This window comes from Ranitomeya variabilis, chromosome 4 (assembly GCF_051348905.1).
Source record: "Ranitomeya variabilis isolate aRanVar5 chromosome 4, aRanVar5.hap1, whole genome shotgun sequence".
NCBI classification, from domain to species: domain Eukaryota; kingdom Metazoa; phylum Chordata; class Amphibia; order Anura; family Dendrobatidae; genus Ranitomeya; species Ranitomeya variabilis.
In genome coordinates this window covers 236,068,434-236,086,448 of record NC_135235.1, presented here as the reverse complement: position 1 = coordinate 236,086,448, position 18,015 = coordinate 236,068,434, and the positions used below count along the sequence as shown (strand labels likewise).

Sequence of the window (18,015 nt, the reverse complement as noted above, 5' to 3'; positions counted from 1 at the left end):
CCTGAACCTTCTCCCCCATCCCTGGCCATAACCCGAACCTTCCCCCCATCCCTGGCCATAACCCGAACCTTCTCCCCATCCCTGGCCATAACCCGAACCTTCTCCCCCATCCCTGGCCATAACCCGAACCTTCCCCCCATCCCTGGCCATAACCCGAACCTTCTCCCCCATCCCTTGCCATAACCTGAACCTTCTCCCCCATCCCTGGCCATAACCTGAACCTTCTCCCCCATCCCTGGCCATAACCCGAACCTTCTCTCCCATCCCTGGCCATAACCCGAACCTTCTCCCCCATCCCTTGCCATAACCCGAACCTTCTCTCCCATCCCTGGCCATAACCCGAACCTTCTCTCCCATCCCTGGCCATAACCCGAACCTTCTCCCCCATCCCTGGCCATAACCTGAACCTTCAGCCCATCCCTGGCCATAACCTGAACCTTCTCTCCCATCCCTGGCCCTAATGCGAACCTTCACCCCATCCCTGGCCATAACCTGAACCTTCTCTCCCATCCCTGGCCCTAATGCGAACCTTCACCCCATCCCTGTCCATAACCCGAACCTTCTCTCCCATCCCTGGCCATAACCCGAACCTTCTCTCCCATCCCTGGCCATAACCTGAACCTTCTCTCCCATCCCTGGCCCTAATGCGAACCTTCACCCCATCCCTGGCCCTAACCCGAACCTTCTCCCCATCCCTGGCCATAACCCGAACCTTCTTCCCATCCCTGGCCATAAACCGAACCTTCACCCCATATGAGCTGACCGAGGGGGGATTTGAGGGCGTAGCATTGAGCTAAATCAGAGTTTGGGCTTTTGTCAGTTCTGGAACACATTTTGTTCTTGTCACAGGTGTGTCAGAGGCTGCAGTCAGTCACACCACATCTGGATGCAGAAGATCTCTGCAATTGGTTTGGAGACTTCTTCCGGGTCCTTTTGATTCGAGGACCCAGTGTCAACCTCCCCCCGGCTATGTTTGACACACCAGGACCGGGGTGTATATATCTCCCAGCCTGCTGCTAGCAATCACTGGTGATTTCCATTCCCCCTGTTGAGGGTTGGATGTATAGCATCGGCTATCTTCCTCCTTGATGCTGCTGGAGGACGTCTGTGTTACCTGAGTCTCCTCAAGCTAAGTGTTCCCCTTGTTCGTCTATCCCAGCTGTCTTTAGTGGTAGTGAGGATCGACTAGAGTCACCTCGTCATTCCCTAAGTAGGGCTTATCGCCAGGGTCAGGCAGGGGTTAGGTTCGTGCTCGGCGATAGGTGCGGAACCTATATAGGGAAGATAGGGCAGAAAGGTGACTAGGTGACTAGATCTGTCTAGGGGTCTCCATTTCCCCTTCCCCTTATTTCTGTGACATCAGATTTAGTACTTCCTCGTTATTGTGGAGCTGGCAGTGACCGTACTGGAGTATATATATATATTCCATTATAGGTGTATATACCGTACGCTCACTGTGAGCCCCCAATATCCGGCCTAGCAGAGGAAGCCGTGGCCTCGTCCATCACTCAATTATGTAATTGTCCTGATGATTAGCGGCAGCGGTGGGATCTGTGTGACCCCCCGGTGTTCTCAATGACAATAGAGTACAGAAAACTGCAAAAAATGAAAATAGAAACCCTGCCGCCCCCTAACACCCCACCAAGGAAAAAAGCCTCAATTACGTAGCCAGCAAAGCAAAAAAAAAAAATTAAACGGCGTCACAAAGTCATTTTTTTTTTTAAATATATTTCTGATTTTTGGCCACAGGGAAAGAGTTAAAGTGTGTAACCTAGGAGACCATGTGTAGAGGGGAGGGGGCGAATGTGTGTAACCATCCCCCCTCTGCTGTCTATGGTATCAGCCCAATGGCAGAAGCTTCTATAGGAGTCAGGGAGAAACCAAGTGAGAAAACGGGGAGGTCTGTGCTGATGTGACAGGAAAAATGAAAACAATGTTAACCACCCCCTGCATTCTGGAGTGATGAGGTCACCGCTGAGGGGCGGGGCTAGTGCTGGAGTCATGTGACGTCCGTGGGTCATGTGACCGTGTGAAGAGGAAAACAAAAGAGAAGAAGACAGCCGGCGACAGACAGAAGGGAGAGGAACAGCGCAGAGGTGCAGAGACCCCCGATATACAGCGCAGAGACCCCCGATATACAACGCAGAGGTACAGAGACCCCCCAATATAAGGTGCAGAGACCCCCCGATATACAGCGCAGAGGTACAGAGACCCCCCGATATACAGCGCAAAGGTACAGAGACCCCCGATATACAGCGCAGAGGTACAGAGACCCCCGATATACAGTGCAGAGGTGCAGAGACCCCCGATATACAGCGCAGAGACCCCCGATATACAGCGCAGAGGTACAGAGACCCCCCAATATACAGCGCAGAGGTACAGAGAGCCCCGATATACAGCGCAGAGGTACAGAGAGCCCCGATATACAGCGCAGAGGTACAGAGAGCCCCGATATACAGCGCAGAGGTACAGAGAGCCCCGATATACAGCGCAGAGGTACAGAGAGCCCCGATATACAGCACAGAGACCCCCACAATAGAAGGCGCAGAGGTACAGAGAGAATTTAACCTAAAACTTCATCGGAGTCTCACACAAGTCGCAAATGTAAGAAAAGAGTAAAAAATATCCGACTGATCGAGTATCGGGTCTGAACGGTGAAAGTAAGTGCTCCCCCTCGCCCGCTCGGTGTCCGGCGTGCCCCCCCCACTGTGCACTCAGTGTCCGGTGGCCCACCCACCCCCGTGCACTCAGTGTCCGCTGCCCCCCCACCCCCGTGCCCTCAGTGTCCGGTGCCCCCCCACCCCCGTGCCCTCAGTGTCCCCCTGATAAAGTCGTCATGTGATACTTTACACCTGTGTCTCATTGTCATTAGGTGTCGCAGTGGCTTTCTCCCCGCGATCCTGCCACGCTCATCTGACGGCGGACTCGTGAACAGTAACATGAGCTGATGTGAGCGAGGCCTTTAGTTGCTGAGATGTGTCCTTGGGTTCCTTTGTGAGCTTTGAGTTCTTGGAGTGCTCGTTCTTGACCAGCTGCTCTTCAGTTCCCTCCATTTGTGCACAATCTGTCTGTGGATTGTCGGAGTCCAGACTTTTTATCTGTTTGTGCTCAGGTGTTGATCATTTCTGTTCTTTATAAATAACTTGTCGCCCGCTCACCGCTGAGCGCCGTCCCATTGATTGCACACACCGGACTTTATCGGCTTTTAGGACTTGTGTGAAGTTTTAGGTCAAATTTATGAAGAAATGAAAAATTATGAAAGGTTCACAAACTTTCTAGCTCCACAATAGAATCCCAGCGCCCCCCGATGGCTGATGCTGGAATCATGAGGATAATTATCACGTCAGCGGGAAGATACAGGGGCCACAGAGGAGCACATGTAGGGTAGGGTGCAGGACGGATGAGCTCCGTGTACCCTCCTGGAATCTGTCGTATACGGCGCCGATATTCCGCATATATTACACACATTTTGCTGCAGACTTTTACTCCAGTCACATCCAAAGCTGCAACAATAATTCTGCTGTCCAGTTCGCCATGGAGACATCTAATATATAAAGCTGAATGTGTGTGTGTGTGTATGTATGTATGTATGTATGTATGTCCGGGATTGGCATCTGAACCGTAGCAGCTACAGCCACAAAATTTTGCACAGTCACACGTCTGGACCCCGAGAGCGTCATAGGCTATGTTGTGAGGTGAAATTTTAACCCCGCGCTTTCCAATTCACCAAACAATTTTGCCCCTATCTACATAATGGGGAAAAAGTGAAAGGAAAAGTGTTGGAGGCGTCGCAGCTACAGGCACAAAATTTTGCACAGTCACACGTCTGGACCCTGAGAGCGTCAAAGCTATATTGTGAGGTGAAATTTTAACCCCGCGCTTTCCAATTCACCAAACAATTTTGCCCCTATCTACATAATGGGGAAAAAATGAAAGGAAAAGTGTTGGAGGCAAATTAACAGCTGCCAGATGTGAACAAGGGGGACTTAAAGAATGACAGCGATGGCACCAAAGAGTATATACTGTACAGTTGCTAAGGTGGGGCCCCAACATGGGATAATCACACCACCACGGGGATATGAACACACACACAAAATGCGCCACACACTACCACGTGCTCGAACACATATACCACCCTCAGTGCACATTTCACCACACATACACCAACCTCGCCACATAAAAGTAGAAACACAAAAGTCGCCGCTCAAAACTCGCCACGCGCAAAACTCTCCACATGCAAAACTCGCCACACGTGCAAAACTCGCCACACGCAAAACTTGCACACGCAGAAAAATTGCCACACGCAGAAAAATTGCCACATGCACAAAAGTTGCAACACATGCAAAAGTTGCCTCACACAAAACTTGCACATACTCAAAAGGCACCACACATAAAACTCGCCACGCGCAAAACTCGCCATGCGCAAAACTTGCTGCACACAACTTGCTACACTAACCTGTCACATGCAACTCGACACACAAAAAGTTGCTACACGCATGTCGCCACACAAAACTCATCTCACAAAAGTCCCTACATGCATGTCGCCACACGCAACTCAACACACACAACTTGACACACGAAACTCGCCCTAAAACACACACAAGTCTGGTATCCTTCAAAAATAAAAATCTGATTAATAAGCAGACAAACTACAAGAGCAACAAATGTACCATATAGGAATCCGGCAGCTGTCAGTCACATGACCAGTCTATTATGTGTATGTGTGAGCTAATATATACTGCCAGGGGGTGGGCTTACTGTTGGCTGGGGATTTATCAGGCTGCCATTTTAGCTTACAAATACTGAGGTAAAAATACTGACCAAATAACGTGTGAACGAGGGCTAATACAGGAGGAGATGACATACAGCTATATACTATATACAGGAGATGACACACAGGTATATACTATTTACAGGGGAGATGACACACAGGTATATACTATATACAGGAGGAGATGACACACAGATATATACTATATACAGGAGAGATGACACACAGGTATATACTATATAGAGGAGGAGATGACATACAGGTACATACTACATACAGGAGGAGATGACATACAGGTATATACTATATACAGGAGGAGATGACACACAGGTATATACTATATACAGGAGCAGATTACCTACAGGTATATAGTATATACAGGAGGAGATGACACAGGTATATGCTATGTATAGGAGGAGATGACATACAGGTATATACTATATACAGGAGATGACACACAGATATATACTATATATAGGTGAGATGACACACAGGTATATACTATATACAGGAGATTACATACAGGTATATCTAATATATAAAGCTGAATGTGTGTATGTATGTATGTGTGTATGTCCGGGATTGGCATCTGTACCGTCGCAGCTACAGCCACAAAATTTTGCACAGTCACACGTCTGGACCCCGAGAGCGTCATAGGCTATGTTGTGAGGTGAAATTTTAACCCCGCGCGTTCCAATTCACCAAACAATTTTGCTCCTATCTACATAATGGGGAAAAAGTGAAGGGAAAAGTGTTGGAGGAAAATTGACAGCTGCCAGATGTGAACAATGAGGACTTAAAGAATGAGAGCGATGGCGACAAAGAGTATATACCGTACAGTTGCTAAGGTGGGGCCCCGACATGGGATACTCACCACACACGGGGATATGAACACAAACACAAAATGCGCCACACACTACCACGTGCTTGAACACATATACCACCCTCAGCACACATTTCACCACACACACACACCAACCTCGCCACATAAAAGTCGAAACACAAAAGTCACCACTCAAAACTCGCTACATTCAAAACTCGCCATATGCAAAACTAGGCTCACGCAAAACTCGCCACACGTGCAAAACTCACCTCATGGAAAACTCACCTCATGCAAAACTTGCACACACAGAAAAATTGCCACATGTACAAAAGTTGCACCACATGCAAAAGTTGCCTCACACAAAACTTGCACATACTCAAAATGCACCACACATAAAACTCGCCACGCGCAAAACTCGCCATGCACAAATCTTGCTGCACACAACTTGCTACACTAACCTGTCACATGCAACTCAACACACAAAATGTTGCTACACGCATGTCGCCACACAAAACTCATCTCACAAAAGTCGCTACATGCATGTCGCCACACGCAACTCAACACACACAACTTGACACATAAAACTCGCCCTAAAACACACACAAGTCTGGTATTGTCCTTCAAAAATAAAAATCTGATTAATAAGCAAACTACAAGAGCAACAAATGTACCATATAGGAAATACGGCAGCTGTCAGTCACATGACCTGTCTATTATGTGTATGTGTGAGCTAATATATACTGCCAGGGGGGAGGGCTTCCTGTTGGCTGGGGATTTATCAGGCTGCCAATAGCAACCAATCACAGCTCAGCTTCTATTTTGCTACAGTTAATTAACCTGAGCTCTGATTGGTTAATATAGGCAACAAAGACATTCTCAGTATAACAAAGCTAATATATGTTGTGAAATGCTTCTATTTGCTTAGTTTTTGCCTTTTAATAATTACATTTCTATCTATTTGTTTTGTGGTTTTTGTGTGCAGAATAAATTTTTGTTAACACATTCTATTTTGCTAACAGCAGTCATTACCCCGGGCGAAGCCGGGTAGTACAGCTAGTTTACTATAAAGCTGCAGCTGCCGTCCAGGACCGGGGGGCTGAGCTCTGCCATCTCATGGACGACGTCTCCGCACGCTCCAGCCTTTATTCTGCTGTCGCCTCCAGAGCTGCGCTCAGAAGTCTGCTGGATGGGAATGGGCAGGATTGTGCTTGCAGCTCTGGGTGTGAGTGGAGCAGCTGCAGCTTTGTATGAGGTCTGTCTCCCCGCTCTCTTTCAGGGGTGCAGCATGTGGGCGCTGGGGAATCCGTCTCCACCCCAGAACTTCTCGGACTGTGTGAACAGCACGGCGTGGGTGTGGAGAGTGTTCCACGAGTGCGCGGCTGATGGCCGGGACTTCGCCAGCATCTACCTCGGCCTCTTCTCCATCTTGTGCTTCGTGGCGGCTTCCTTCCCGTGAGTATATATATATATATATATATATATATCTCCATTAGTCAGGATGTTGGGTTTGTGCTGACGACATGGATGACTCAGGAGCTGACGCCGAGCTTCTCTGACCACGGGCGTCGCGTGCACGCTGACCTAGCAATGTCTCTGTGTCTGACCACAATATCCTGCCCTGCAGTGGAGGCTCATCCAGGGCCTCCTGCTTCCTGAGTAATAGGGAGAACGTGTCTAATCACGGCTTCTACTGCTGCTCATCCAGGGCCTCCTGGTTCCTGAGTAATAGGGAGAACGGGTCTAGTCACGGCTTCTACTGCTGCTTATCCAGGACCTCCTGGTTCCTGAGTAGTAGGGAAAACGTGTCACAGCTTCTACTGCTGCTCATCCAGGGCCTCTTGTTTCCTGAGTAATAGGGAGAACGTGTCTTGTCACAGCTTCTACTGCTGCTCATCCAGAGCCTCCTGGTTCCTGAGTAGTAGGGAGAACGTGTCGTGTCACGGCTTCTACTACTGCTCATCCAGAGCCTCCTGGTTCCTGAGTAGTAGGGAGGTCACGTCACACCTTCTACTGCTGCTCATCCATGGGCCTCCTGGTTCTTGAGTATTAGGGAGAACGTGTCATGTCACGGCTTCTACTGCTGCTCATCCAGCGCCTCCTGGTTCCTGAGTAGTAGGGAGAACGTGTCGTGTCACAACTTCTACTGCTGCTCATCCAGCGCCTCCTGGTTCCTGAGTAGAATACCAGTCCTGCAGTGTGGTAGAGAGTGTTGTGTTTCAGCGTGCTTCGCTGCACATTCAGGGTCTCTGGAAAGTTGGGTGACCCACCCCCACCCCACAGTGCGCCCAGTAATTCGTCTTCTCTCTTCCCAGACAATACTTCAAGTCCTGTAAGACGGGGAACATGGACCAGGCGCTGTCCATCTGGTTCCTGTTGGGGTGGCTGGCCGGAGACTCCTGTAACTTTGTGGGGGCGTTCCTGTCCCATCAGCTGCCCATCCAGGTGAGTGTGCAAACCCCCCCCCCCCCGGTGAGCGGACCCCACCGGTGAGCTGACCCCACACCCCCACGGTGAGCGGACCCCGGCGTCACCTCTCCTCTCCTCCGCAGACGTACACCGCGGTGTATTATGTGATGGCCGACCTCGTCATGCTCTCTCTGTACGTGTACTACAAGCTCCGGAACCGGGGACCAAGCAGTGAGTGGGTCGGGGGTCTCTGTGTAATTGCTAAGCTCCGCCCCTGCGGCCCCTGATTACGCTGCCCGCTCTCCTTCACAGCGTCGCTCCGGATAAACACCATCTGCGGATTTGCTCTGCTCGGCTCTGCCGCTCTTCTGCCTCTCATGCGCGGCTCTGCTCCGGCTGCAGAGGACGGCTCCGCCATAGTGAGCGCCAGGCACCTGCTGTCCACCGACCGCGCGGGGGAAGAGGTGAGTGGCGGACGTTGCCTTAGAGGGATGGCGTTCTATAAAGCTTTGCGACTTCCTCCGCTGTCAGTGAATGAGGGCGCTCGCTTACCGCTGGCGCCATTTCTATATTTCAGCCGTTCAGCACCCAGGAGATCGTGGGATGTGTGATCGGATCCATCTCCTCCATGTTTTACCTCGGCTCCCGGGTCCCGCAGATCATAACCAACGTAAGCCGGCCGTCCTGTGAGGGGCTCGTGGCCGGGGGGCTACAGATGCATGCTGGGAAATTCACCGCTCGCACAAAGTCTTTTGTACATTTGTAAGATCTCTGCTTGTTGTCAGCGGATCTGGATATTCAGAGGCAAATTGTGGAAATATAATCAACTTGTAAGGTCTAAATCAGTGGGGAATCCTAGAAAAACCAGTGCAGAAACAATGTACCCCAATATCTGGACCCTATAATCGGTGCTGTACCCTGCCGGACGCACTGACCCGACCCTGCTTCTGGCGCCGCCCCGACCCTGCTTCTGGCACCGCCCCGACCCTGCTTCTGGCACCGACATCGCTGCTCTACACCTCTGGTCTGGGCTTATAAAGGAATGACGGGGTAGGAGCAACACAGACATGAGCTGACACTGAGGAACATCAGATATGAAGATCTCAGAACATCGGGCCCCTGATGAAGCAGCAGGGCGAAACGTGGTGAGGCAGACCTGGGATGCCCTCTAGTTGAGGAATGACTGAATCATTCTTTTATATACAGGTCCTTCTCAAAAAATTAGCATATAGTGTTAAATTTCATTATTTACCATAATGTAATGATTACAATTAAACTTTCATATATTATAGATTCATTATCCACCAACTGAAATTTGTCAGGTCTTTTATTGTTTTAATACTGATGATTTTGGCATACAACTCCTGATAACCCAAAAAACCTGTCTCAATAAATTAGCATATTTCACCCGTCCAATCAAATAAAAGTGTTTTTTAATAACAAACAAAAAAACCATCAAATAATAATGTTCAGTTATGCACTCAATACTTGGTCGGGAATCCTTTGGCAGAAATGACTGCTTCAATGCGGCGTGGCATGGAGGCAATCAGCCTGTGACACTGCTGAGATGTTATGGAGGCCCAGGATGCTTCAATAGCGGCCTTAAGCTCATCCAGAGTGTTGGGTCTTGCGTCTCTCAACTTTCTCTTCACAATATCCCACAGATTCTCTATGGGGTTCAGGTCAGGAGAGTTGGCAGGCCAATTGAGCACAGTAATACCATGGTCAGTAAACCATTTACCAGTGGTTTTGGCACTGTGAGCAGGTGCCAGGAAGCATGAAGTGCTCCAAAATCTCCTGATAGCTAGCTGCATTGACCCTGCCCTTGATGAAACACAGTGGACCAACACCAGCAGCTGACATGGCACCCCACACCATCACTGACTGTGGGTACTTGACACTGGACTTCAGGCATTTTGGCATTTCCTTCTCCCCAGTCTTCCTCCAGACTCTGGCACCTTGATTTCCGAATGACATGCAAAATTTGCTTTCATCAGAAAAAAGTACTTGGGACCACTTAGCAACAGTCTAGTGCTGCTTCTCTGTAGCCCAGGTCAGGCGCTTCTGCCGCTGTTTATGGTTCAAAAGTGGCTTTACCTGGGGAATGCGGCACCTGTAGCCCATTTCCTGCACACGCCTGTGCACGGTGGCTCTGGATGTTTCCACACCAGACTCAGTCCACTGCTTCCTCAGGTTCCCCAAGGTCTGGAATCGGTCCTTCTCCACAATCTTCCTCAGGGTCCGGTCACCTCTTCTCGTTGTACAGCGTTTTCTGCCACATTGTTTCCTTCCAACAGACTTACCATTGAGGTGCCTTGATACAGCACTCTGGGAACAGCCTATTTGTTGAGAAATTTCTTTCTGGGTCTTACCCTCTTGCTTGAGGGTGTCAATGATGGCCTTCTTGACATCTGTCAGGTCGCTAGTCTTACCCATGATGGGGGTTTTGAGTAATGAACCAGGCAGGGAGTTTTTAAAAGCCTCAGGTATCTTTTGCATGTGTTTAGAGTTAATTAGTTGATTCAGAAGATTAGGGTAATAGGTCGTTTAGAGAACCTTTTCTTGATATGCTAATTTATTGAGACAGGTTTTTTGGGTTATCAGGAGTTGTAGGCCAAAATCATCAGTATTAAAACAATAAAAGACCTGACAAATTTCAGTTGGTGGATAATGAATCTATAATATATGAAAGTTTAATTGTAATCATTACATTATGGTAAATAATGAAATTTAACACTATATGCTAATTTTTTGAGAAGGACCTGTACCTTTTACTATCTTCACATATTTTTTAAATAAATGTTGGATTTTATAGGTTTTTCTATGATTCCCCCTCTCCTTACATCCAGAGGTCCCCAAAATCTTTGATAGAATACTCCTCACAGCAGAAGGCTTGCTACAGTTGCGCCCAGGCTGATACATTGTAACAATCAGGACAGGATTAAAGTTTGTGCCGAGACTGATACAATGTAACAAATCCTCAGCTGTATAAAAAAAATTACAAGGATTGGCTCTGTCTGTTCTGTGCGCTGACAGCAAGCAGGGATATTGGAAGCAGAAAAGAACTGAAACTTAAGTTTATTAGGGAGACACAGAACGGCGCGTTAGCCTTGTCTTTCTGGTGTTTGTAGTTCCGGAGACGATCGACTGAAGGGCTGGCGCTGTCCCTCTTCTGTATGGTGATTGTGGGCAACCTGACGTACGGCCTCAGCATCCTGCTGAAGAACCCCGACCACGGCCAGTCTGAGGCCAACTACATCCTGCACCACGTGTCGTGGCTGATCGGGAGCCTGGGCGTCATGTGCCTGGACGTCGTCGTATCCTTTACTCTGTGTGCGGAGTACAGCTTAGTGGGCAGAATGCAGAGGCGGGCTCCTGCCCGAGGTTCGGGGACAGAATGCAGAGGCGGGCTCCTGCCCGAGGTTCGGGGACAGAATGCAGAGGCGGGCTCCTGCCCGAGGTTCGGGGACAGAATGCAGAGGCGGGCTCCTGCCCGTGGGCCGGGGAGAGAAAGCAGAGGCGGGCTCCTGCCCGAGGGCCGGGGAGAGAAAGCAGAGGCGGGCGCCTGCCCGAGGTTCGGGGACAGAATGCAGAGGCGGGCTCCTGCCCGAGGGCCGGGGAGAGAAAGCAGAGGCGGGCTCCTGCCCGAGGGTCGGGGACAGAATGCAGAGGCGGGCTCCTGCCCGAGGGCCGGGGAGAGAAAGCAGAGGGTGGCTCTTGCCCGAGGTTCGGGGACAGAATGCAGAGGCGGGCTCCTGCCCGAGGGTCGGGGACAGAATGCAGAGGCGGGTTCCTGCCCGAGGGCCGGGGAGAGAAAGCAGAGGCGGGCTCCTGCCCGAGGATCGGGGACAGAATGCAGAGGCGGGCTCCTGCCCGAGGATCGGGGACAGAATGCGGAGGCGGGCTCCTGCCCGAGGGCCGGGGACAGAATACGGAGGCGGGCGCCTGCCCGAGGGCCGGGGACAGAATGCAGAGGCGGGCTCCTGCCCGAGGGCCGGGGACAGAATGCAGAGGCGGGCTCCTGCCCGAGGGCCGGGGACAGAATGCAGAGGCGGGCTCCTGCCCAAGGATCGGGGACAGAATGCAGAGGCGGGCTCCTGCCCGAGGTTCGGGGACAGAATGCAGAGGCGGGCTCCTGCCCGAGGGCCGGGGAGAGAAAGCAGAGGCGGGCTCCTGCCCGAGGATCGGGGACAGAATGCAGAGGCGGGCTCCTGCCCGAGGGTCGGGGACAGAATGCAGAGGCGGGCTCCTGCCCGAGGGTCGGGGAGAGAATGCAGAGGCGGGCTCCTGCCCGAGGGTCGGGGAGAGAATGCAGAGGCGGGCTCCTGCCCGAGGGTCGGGGAGAGAATGCAGAGGCGGGCTCCTGCCCGAGGGTCGGGGAGAGAATGCAGAGGCGGGCTCCTGCCCGAGGGTCGGGGAGAGAATGCAGAGGCGGGCTCCTGCCCGAGGGTCGGGGAGAGAATGCAGAGGCGGGCTCCTGCCCGAGGGCCGGGGAGAGAAAGCAGAGGCGGGCTCCTGCCCGAGGATCGGGGACAGAATGCAGAGGCGGGCTCCTGCCCGAGGATCGGGGACAGAATGCGGAGGCGGGCTCCTGCCCGAGGGCCGGGGACAGAATACGGAGGCGGGCTCCTGCCCGAGGGCCGGGGACAGAATGCAGAGGCGGGCTCCTGCCCGAGGGCCGGGGACAGAATGCAGAGACGGGCGCCTGCCCGAGGGCCGGGGACGGAATGCAGAGGCGGGCTCCTGCCCGAGGGCCGGGGACGGAATGCAGAGGCGGGCTCCTGCCCGAGGGCCGGGGACGGAATGCAGAGGCGGGCGCCTGCCCGAGGGCCGGGGAGAGAATGCGGAGGCGGGCTCCTGCCCGAGGATTGGGGACAGAATGCGGAGGCGGGCTCCTGCCCGAGGATTGGGGACAGAATGCGGAGGCGGGCTCCTGCCCGAGGGCCGGGGACAGAATGCGGAGGCGGGCTCCTGCCCGAGGGCCGGGGACAGAATGCGAAGGCGGGCTCCTGCCCGAGGGCCGGGGACAGAATGCGGAGGCGGGCTCCTGCCCGAGGGCCGGGGACAGAATGCAGAGACGGGCGCCTGCCCGAGGGCCGGGGACAGAATGCAGAGGCGGGCTCCTGCCCGAGGGCCGGGGACAGAATGCAGAGGCGGGCTCCTGCCCGAGGGCCGGGGACAGAATGCAGAGGCGGGCTCCTGCCCGAGGGCCGGGGACAGAATGCAGAGGCGGGCTCCTGCCCGAGGGCCGGGGACAGAATGCAGAGGCGGGCTCCTGCCCGAGGATCGGGGACAGAATGCAGAGGCGGGCTCCTGCCCGAAGATCGGGGACAGAATGCAGAGGCGGGCTCCTGCCCGAAGATCGGGGACAGAATGCAGAGGCGGGCTCCTGCCCGAAGATCGGGGACAGAATGCAGAGGCGGGCTCCTGCCCGAGGTTCGGGGACAGAATGCAGAGGCGGGCTCCTGCCCGAGGGCCGGGGAGAGAAAGCAGAGGCGGGCTCCTGCCCGAGGATCGGGGACAGAATGCAGAGGCGGGCTCCTGCCCGAGGGTCAGGGACAGAATGCAGAGGCGGGCTCCTGCCCGAGGGTCGGGGACAGAATGCAGAGGCGGGCTCCTGCCCGAGGGTCGGGGAGAGAATGCAGAGGCGGGCTCCTGCCCGAGGGTCGGGGAGAGAATGCAGAGGCGGGCTCCTGCCCGAGGGTCGGGGAGAGAATGCAGAGGCGGGCTCCTGCCCGAGGGTCGGGGACAGAATGCGGAGGCGGGCTCCTGCCCGAGGGTCGGGGACAGAATGCGGAGGCGGGCTCCTGCCCGAGGGCCGGGGACAGAATGCGGAGGCGGGCTCCTGCCCGAGGACTGGGGACAGAATGCAGAGGCGGGCTCCTGCCCGAGGGCCGGGGACAGAATGCAGAGACGGGCGCCTGCCCGAGGGCCGGGGACAGAATGCAGAGGCGGGCTCCTGCCCGAGGATCGGGGACAGAATGCAGAGGCGGGCTCCTGCCCGAGGGTCGGGGACAGAATGCAGAGGCGGGCTCCTGCCCGAGGGCAGGGGACAGAATGCAGAGGCGGGCTCCTGCCCGAGGTTCGGGGACAGAATGCAGAGGCGGGCTCCTGCCCGAGGGCAGGGGACAGAATGCAGAGGCGGGCTCCTGCCCGAGGTTCGGGGACAGAATGCAGAGGCGGGCTCCTGCCCGAGGGCCGGGGAGAGAAAGCAGAGGCGGGCTCCTGCCCGAGGGTCGGGGACAGAATGCAGAGGCGGGCTCCTGCCCGAGGGTCGGGGACAGAATGCAGAGGCGGGCTCCTGCCCGAGGGTCGGGGACAGAATGCAGAGGCGGGCTCATGCCCGAGGGTCGGGGACAGAATGCAGAGGCGGGCTCCTGCCCGAGGGTCGGGGACAGAATGCAGAGGCGGGCTCCTGCCCGAAGATCGGGGACAGAATGCAGAGGCGGGCTCCTGCCCGAGGTTCGGGGACAGAATGCAGAGGCGGGCTCCTGCCCGAGGGCCGGGTAGAGAAAGCAGAGGCGGGCTCCTGCCCGAGGATCGGGGACAGAATGCAGAGGCGGGCTCCTGCCCGAGGGTCGGGGACAGAATGCAGAGGCGGGCTCCTGCCCGAGGGTCGGGGACAGAATGCAGAGGCGGGCTCCTGCCCGAGGGTCGGGGAGAGAATGCAGAGGCGGGCTCCTGCCCGAGGGTCGGGGAGAGAATGCAGAGGCGGGCTCCTGCCCGAGGGTCGGGGAGAGAATGCAGAGGCGGGCTCCTGCCCGAGGGTCGGGGACAGAATGCGGAGGCGGGCTCCTGCCCGAGGGTCGGGGACAGAATGCGGAGGCGGGCTCCTGCCCGAGGGCCGGGGACAGAATGCGGAGGCGGGCTCCTGCCCGAGGACTGGGGACAGAATGCAGAGACGGGCGCCTGCCCGAGGGCCGGGGACAGAATGCAGAGGCGGGCTCCTGCCCGAGGATCGGGGACAGAATGCAGAGGCGGGCTCCTGCCCGAGGGTCGGGGACAGAATGCAGAGGCGGGCTCCTGCCCGAGGGCAGGGGACAGAATGCAGAGGCGGGCTCCTGCCCGAGGTTCGGGGACAGAATGCAGAGGCGGGCTCCTGCCCGAGGGCCGGGGAGAGAAAGCAGAGGCGGGCTCCTGCCCGAGGGTCGGGGACAGAATGCAGAGGCGGGCTCCTGCCCGAGGGTCGGGGACAGAATGCAGAGGCGGGCTCCTGCCCGAGGGTCGGGGACAGAATGCAGAGGCGGGCTCATGCCCGAGGGTCGGGGACAGAATGCAGAGGCGGGCTCCTGCCCGAGGGTCGGGGACAGAATGCAGAGGTGGGCGCCTTCCCGAGGGCCGGGCCCAAGCTTCTCCCTATGGGTACTTCCCAAAGTCCTGCTTATGGATCACAAACTCGGCTCAACTATATGTCCTTCCTGCATATATTCTCATATACACTTATACATACCTCAGTTGACGTGTTATTTCAGTGTAGGGCCCCAGAGAAGTGACACAGGCCTCGCAGCCATCCTACTTCTAGGATTACATTCCTTTTGGGTTCCTGGACCCTCAGTTTAAACTTATTGAGCCCTTTCTGAAAACTTTTAAAACTCAGTTACCTGTTGCTACCACCAGAGTGCGATCTGTACAGACCGCAGTTGACCTTATATAGCAGAAGCCAATAGTGCGCCCTCTGGTGGCAATAACAGAAACTGTCCAATACAGAAATAAAAAAAGTTCATAAATTTAAGAAATTGTAAAAAAAATATATGTTTTCCTTAACTCCTGAGCAGATAATTTCACAATTCTTTGTGTTTGGGGTGAAAAATTCTTATGGCTCTGCGACACGGGAACGAGAACCACTCCTGCAGGCAGACAAGCGGGGCTCCTCCACCTGAGAAGCGAGCGTTCTCCTGGTTTACAGCCCCCCGTCTTCCTCACTGATTTTCATTACCACTTTTTTTTAATAGACCTTTTAGAATTATTTACTGTAATCCTTGCACAGTCACTTGCATCGGATCCTCCAGTGGAACATTTTGGGGATTTTTTTTTTTTATCTTTATTAAGGACCATTTGTTAAATTTAGTAACAAATATATATATTTTTTTTTATAAATTCGCACAAAGGAATATTTACGATTTCGACGTGATTGGGTGGCAGCTGCTTTACGGCCGTTCTCTCAGGAAGATACAGAAGGGAAAAAACGACCAAACGCAATGATTCCCGGACCCCTGCTCTGCATCAGGACAGTGATTCCCGGACCCCCGCTCTGTGCTGCTCCGCATCAGGACAGTGATTCCCGGACCCCCGCTCTGTGCTGCTCTGCATCAGGACAGTGATTCCCGGACCCCCGCTCTGTGCTGCTCCGCATCAGGACAGTGATTCCCGGACCCCCGCTCTGTGCTGCTCTGCATCAGGACAGTGATTCCCGGACCCCCGCTCTGTGCTGCTCCGCATCAGGACAGTGATTCCCGGACCCCCGCTCTGTGCTGCTCTGCATCAGGACAGTGATTCCCGGACCCCCGCTCTGTGCTGCTCCGCATCAGGACAGTGATTCCCGGACCCCCACTCTGTGCTGCTCTGCACCAGAACAGTGATTCCCGGACCCCCGCTCTGTGCTGCTCCGCACCAGGACAATGATTCCCGGACCCCCGCTCTGCGCTGCTCCGCATCAGGAAAATGATTCCCGGACCCCCGCTCTGTGCTGCTCCGCACCAAGACAATGATACAGTTAAAAGGGATTTAATCTCACCACTACGTTCTGTTTCTGTTGGGTTAACAGTTCTATTTATTTTGAATTTCCTTTGATCCGGCATCCAATAATCTGAAATGGCAGAAAACCAGCAGATCTGATAATCTTGCACCAAGCAGCAAATCTTAATGCTGCAGGATTAACCCCTTGTGTCACATTCAGCGACCCCCTCACACATCTTTGTGGTTAGAGGTGGTGGTGGTGGTGGGGGGGGGTCACAATTAGCAGCCGTTATACTGGGGGATTTATGGCCTGCAGTGGTAGCCGGAGGCCTGATGACGGCACTTACGTCCATCTCAGTCATTAGGCCGGAGGCGCTGACAGGCCGCCTAGGGGAGGTCAGCGAATTGGGTGGTTGATCCCCTTAAGGACCAAAAAAAAAGTTAATTTAATAACTATTTATAAAAGAAAAATAAGATACATCTATGTAATATTGGAAAGATATAAACGGGCAGATTTGATAATAGTCGGTATTGAGCCATTAAAAAAAAAAAAAAAGGGCCAATGCCAAAAATATATATTTTTTGTTCTTTCCACCTTGGAATAAAAGTGATTAAAACAAAAAGTGTGTGTGGATGTAAATATATTTATAAATGTAAAGTGCTGCTGAGTATGTTGGTGCTATATAAAATTATATATTTGTTAGTGTGCAAACTGGTCCCAGACCTTGTGGGGTATCAAAGATTTTTTGGGGTCCAGTTTCATGTATTAGATGTAATCTGGCAGCTGTAGCTCCCAGTGACCACCAGGGGGCAGAACCTCCTCCATCGTTCTCCAATTCTGCCCCAACCCGACTGGTGGTCTCGTATTTCTGGCTGTTGGAATAGAAGACCCCAAATACAAAGTGACTTTAGACTTTGCTCCCCTTGGTCCACAGGACAGTGGCACGTCATCCATAATTGTCACTAATTGTCTCTTCTATAGCTGTGACTTGTGCAGAGGAACCAGTATTTAATATCCGGAGGTTTCTATTTGCTGAAAGCAGGCAGAGATCCTGAAAATGGTGGATGCATCATGATGGGAGTAGTAGTGTTGACGTCAGGCTCCGCACCGCAGCCTTGTAACCAGCAGGTGGCAGCAGCGAGATGTGGCCAACAGGAAAGCAGCAGACTTGCGACTGCAGCTCTGGAGGAGGCGACTGCAGCTCTGGAGGAGGCGACTGCAGCTCTGGAGGAGGCGACTGCAGCTCTGGAGGAGGCGACTGCAGCTCTGGAGGAGGCGACTGCAGCTCTGGAGGAGGCGACTGCAGCTCTGGAGGAGGCGACTGCAGCTCTGGAGGAG

The 18,015-nt window shown here is 53.7% G+C and overlaps 1 protein-coding gene across 9 annotated transcripts; it reads left to right on the top strand.

Moving 5' to 3' along the window:
• The first annotated feature begins 1,746 nt into the window (after window positions 1-1,746).
• Window positions 1,747-17,654, top strand: SLC66A1 (solute carrier family 66 member 1). 9 transcript variants are annotated; one of them, XR_013214665.1, is made up of 9 exons: window positions 1,747-2,148; window positions 6,871-7,046; window positions 7,907-8,036; window positions 8,144-8,231; window positions 8,313-8,464; window positions 8,578-8,670; window positions 11,132-11,317; window positions 15,776-16,532; window positions 16,615-17,654. XR_013214665.1 is itself a non-coding variant. In XM_077260317.1 (9 exons), exons 3-9 carry the CDS (start codon window positions 6,880-6,882, stop codon window positions 15,878-15,880), a joined length of 921 nt encoding a protein of 306 aa, XP_077116432.1. In that variant the 5' UTR covers window positions 2,036-2,096; window positions 2,242-2,293; window positions 6,871-6,879; the 3' UTR covers window positions 15,881-17,653. The 9 variants fall into 9 exon arrangements, 8 of the variants coding, with proteins under 8 accessions (XP_077116427.1, XP_077116432.1, XP_077116431.1 ...); XM_077260317.1 differs by adding an exon at window positions 2,242-2,293 and having other exon boundaries at window positions 2,036-2,096; window positions 15,776-17,653; XM_077260312.1 differs by having other exon boundaries at window positions 15,776-17,653.
• The last annotated feature ends 361 nt before the right edge of the window (window positions 17,655-18,015 follow it).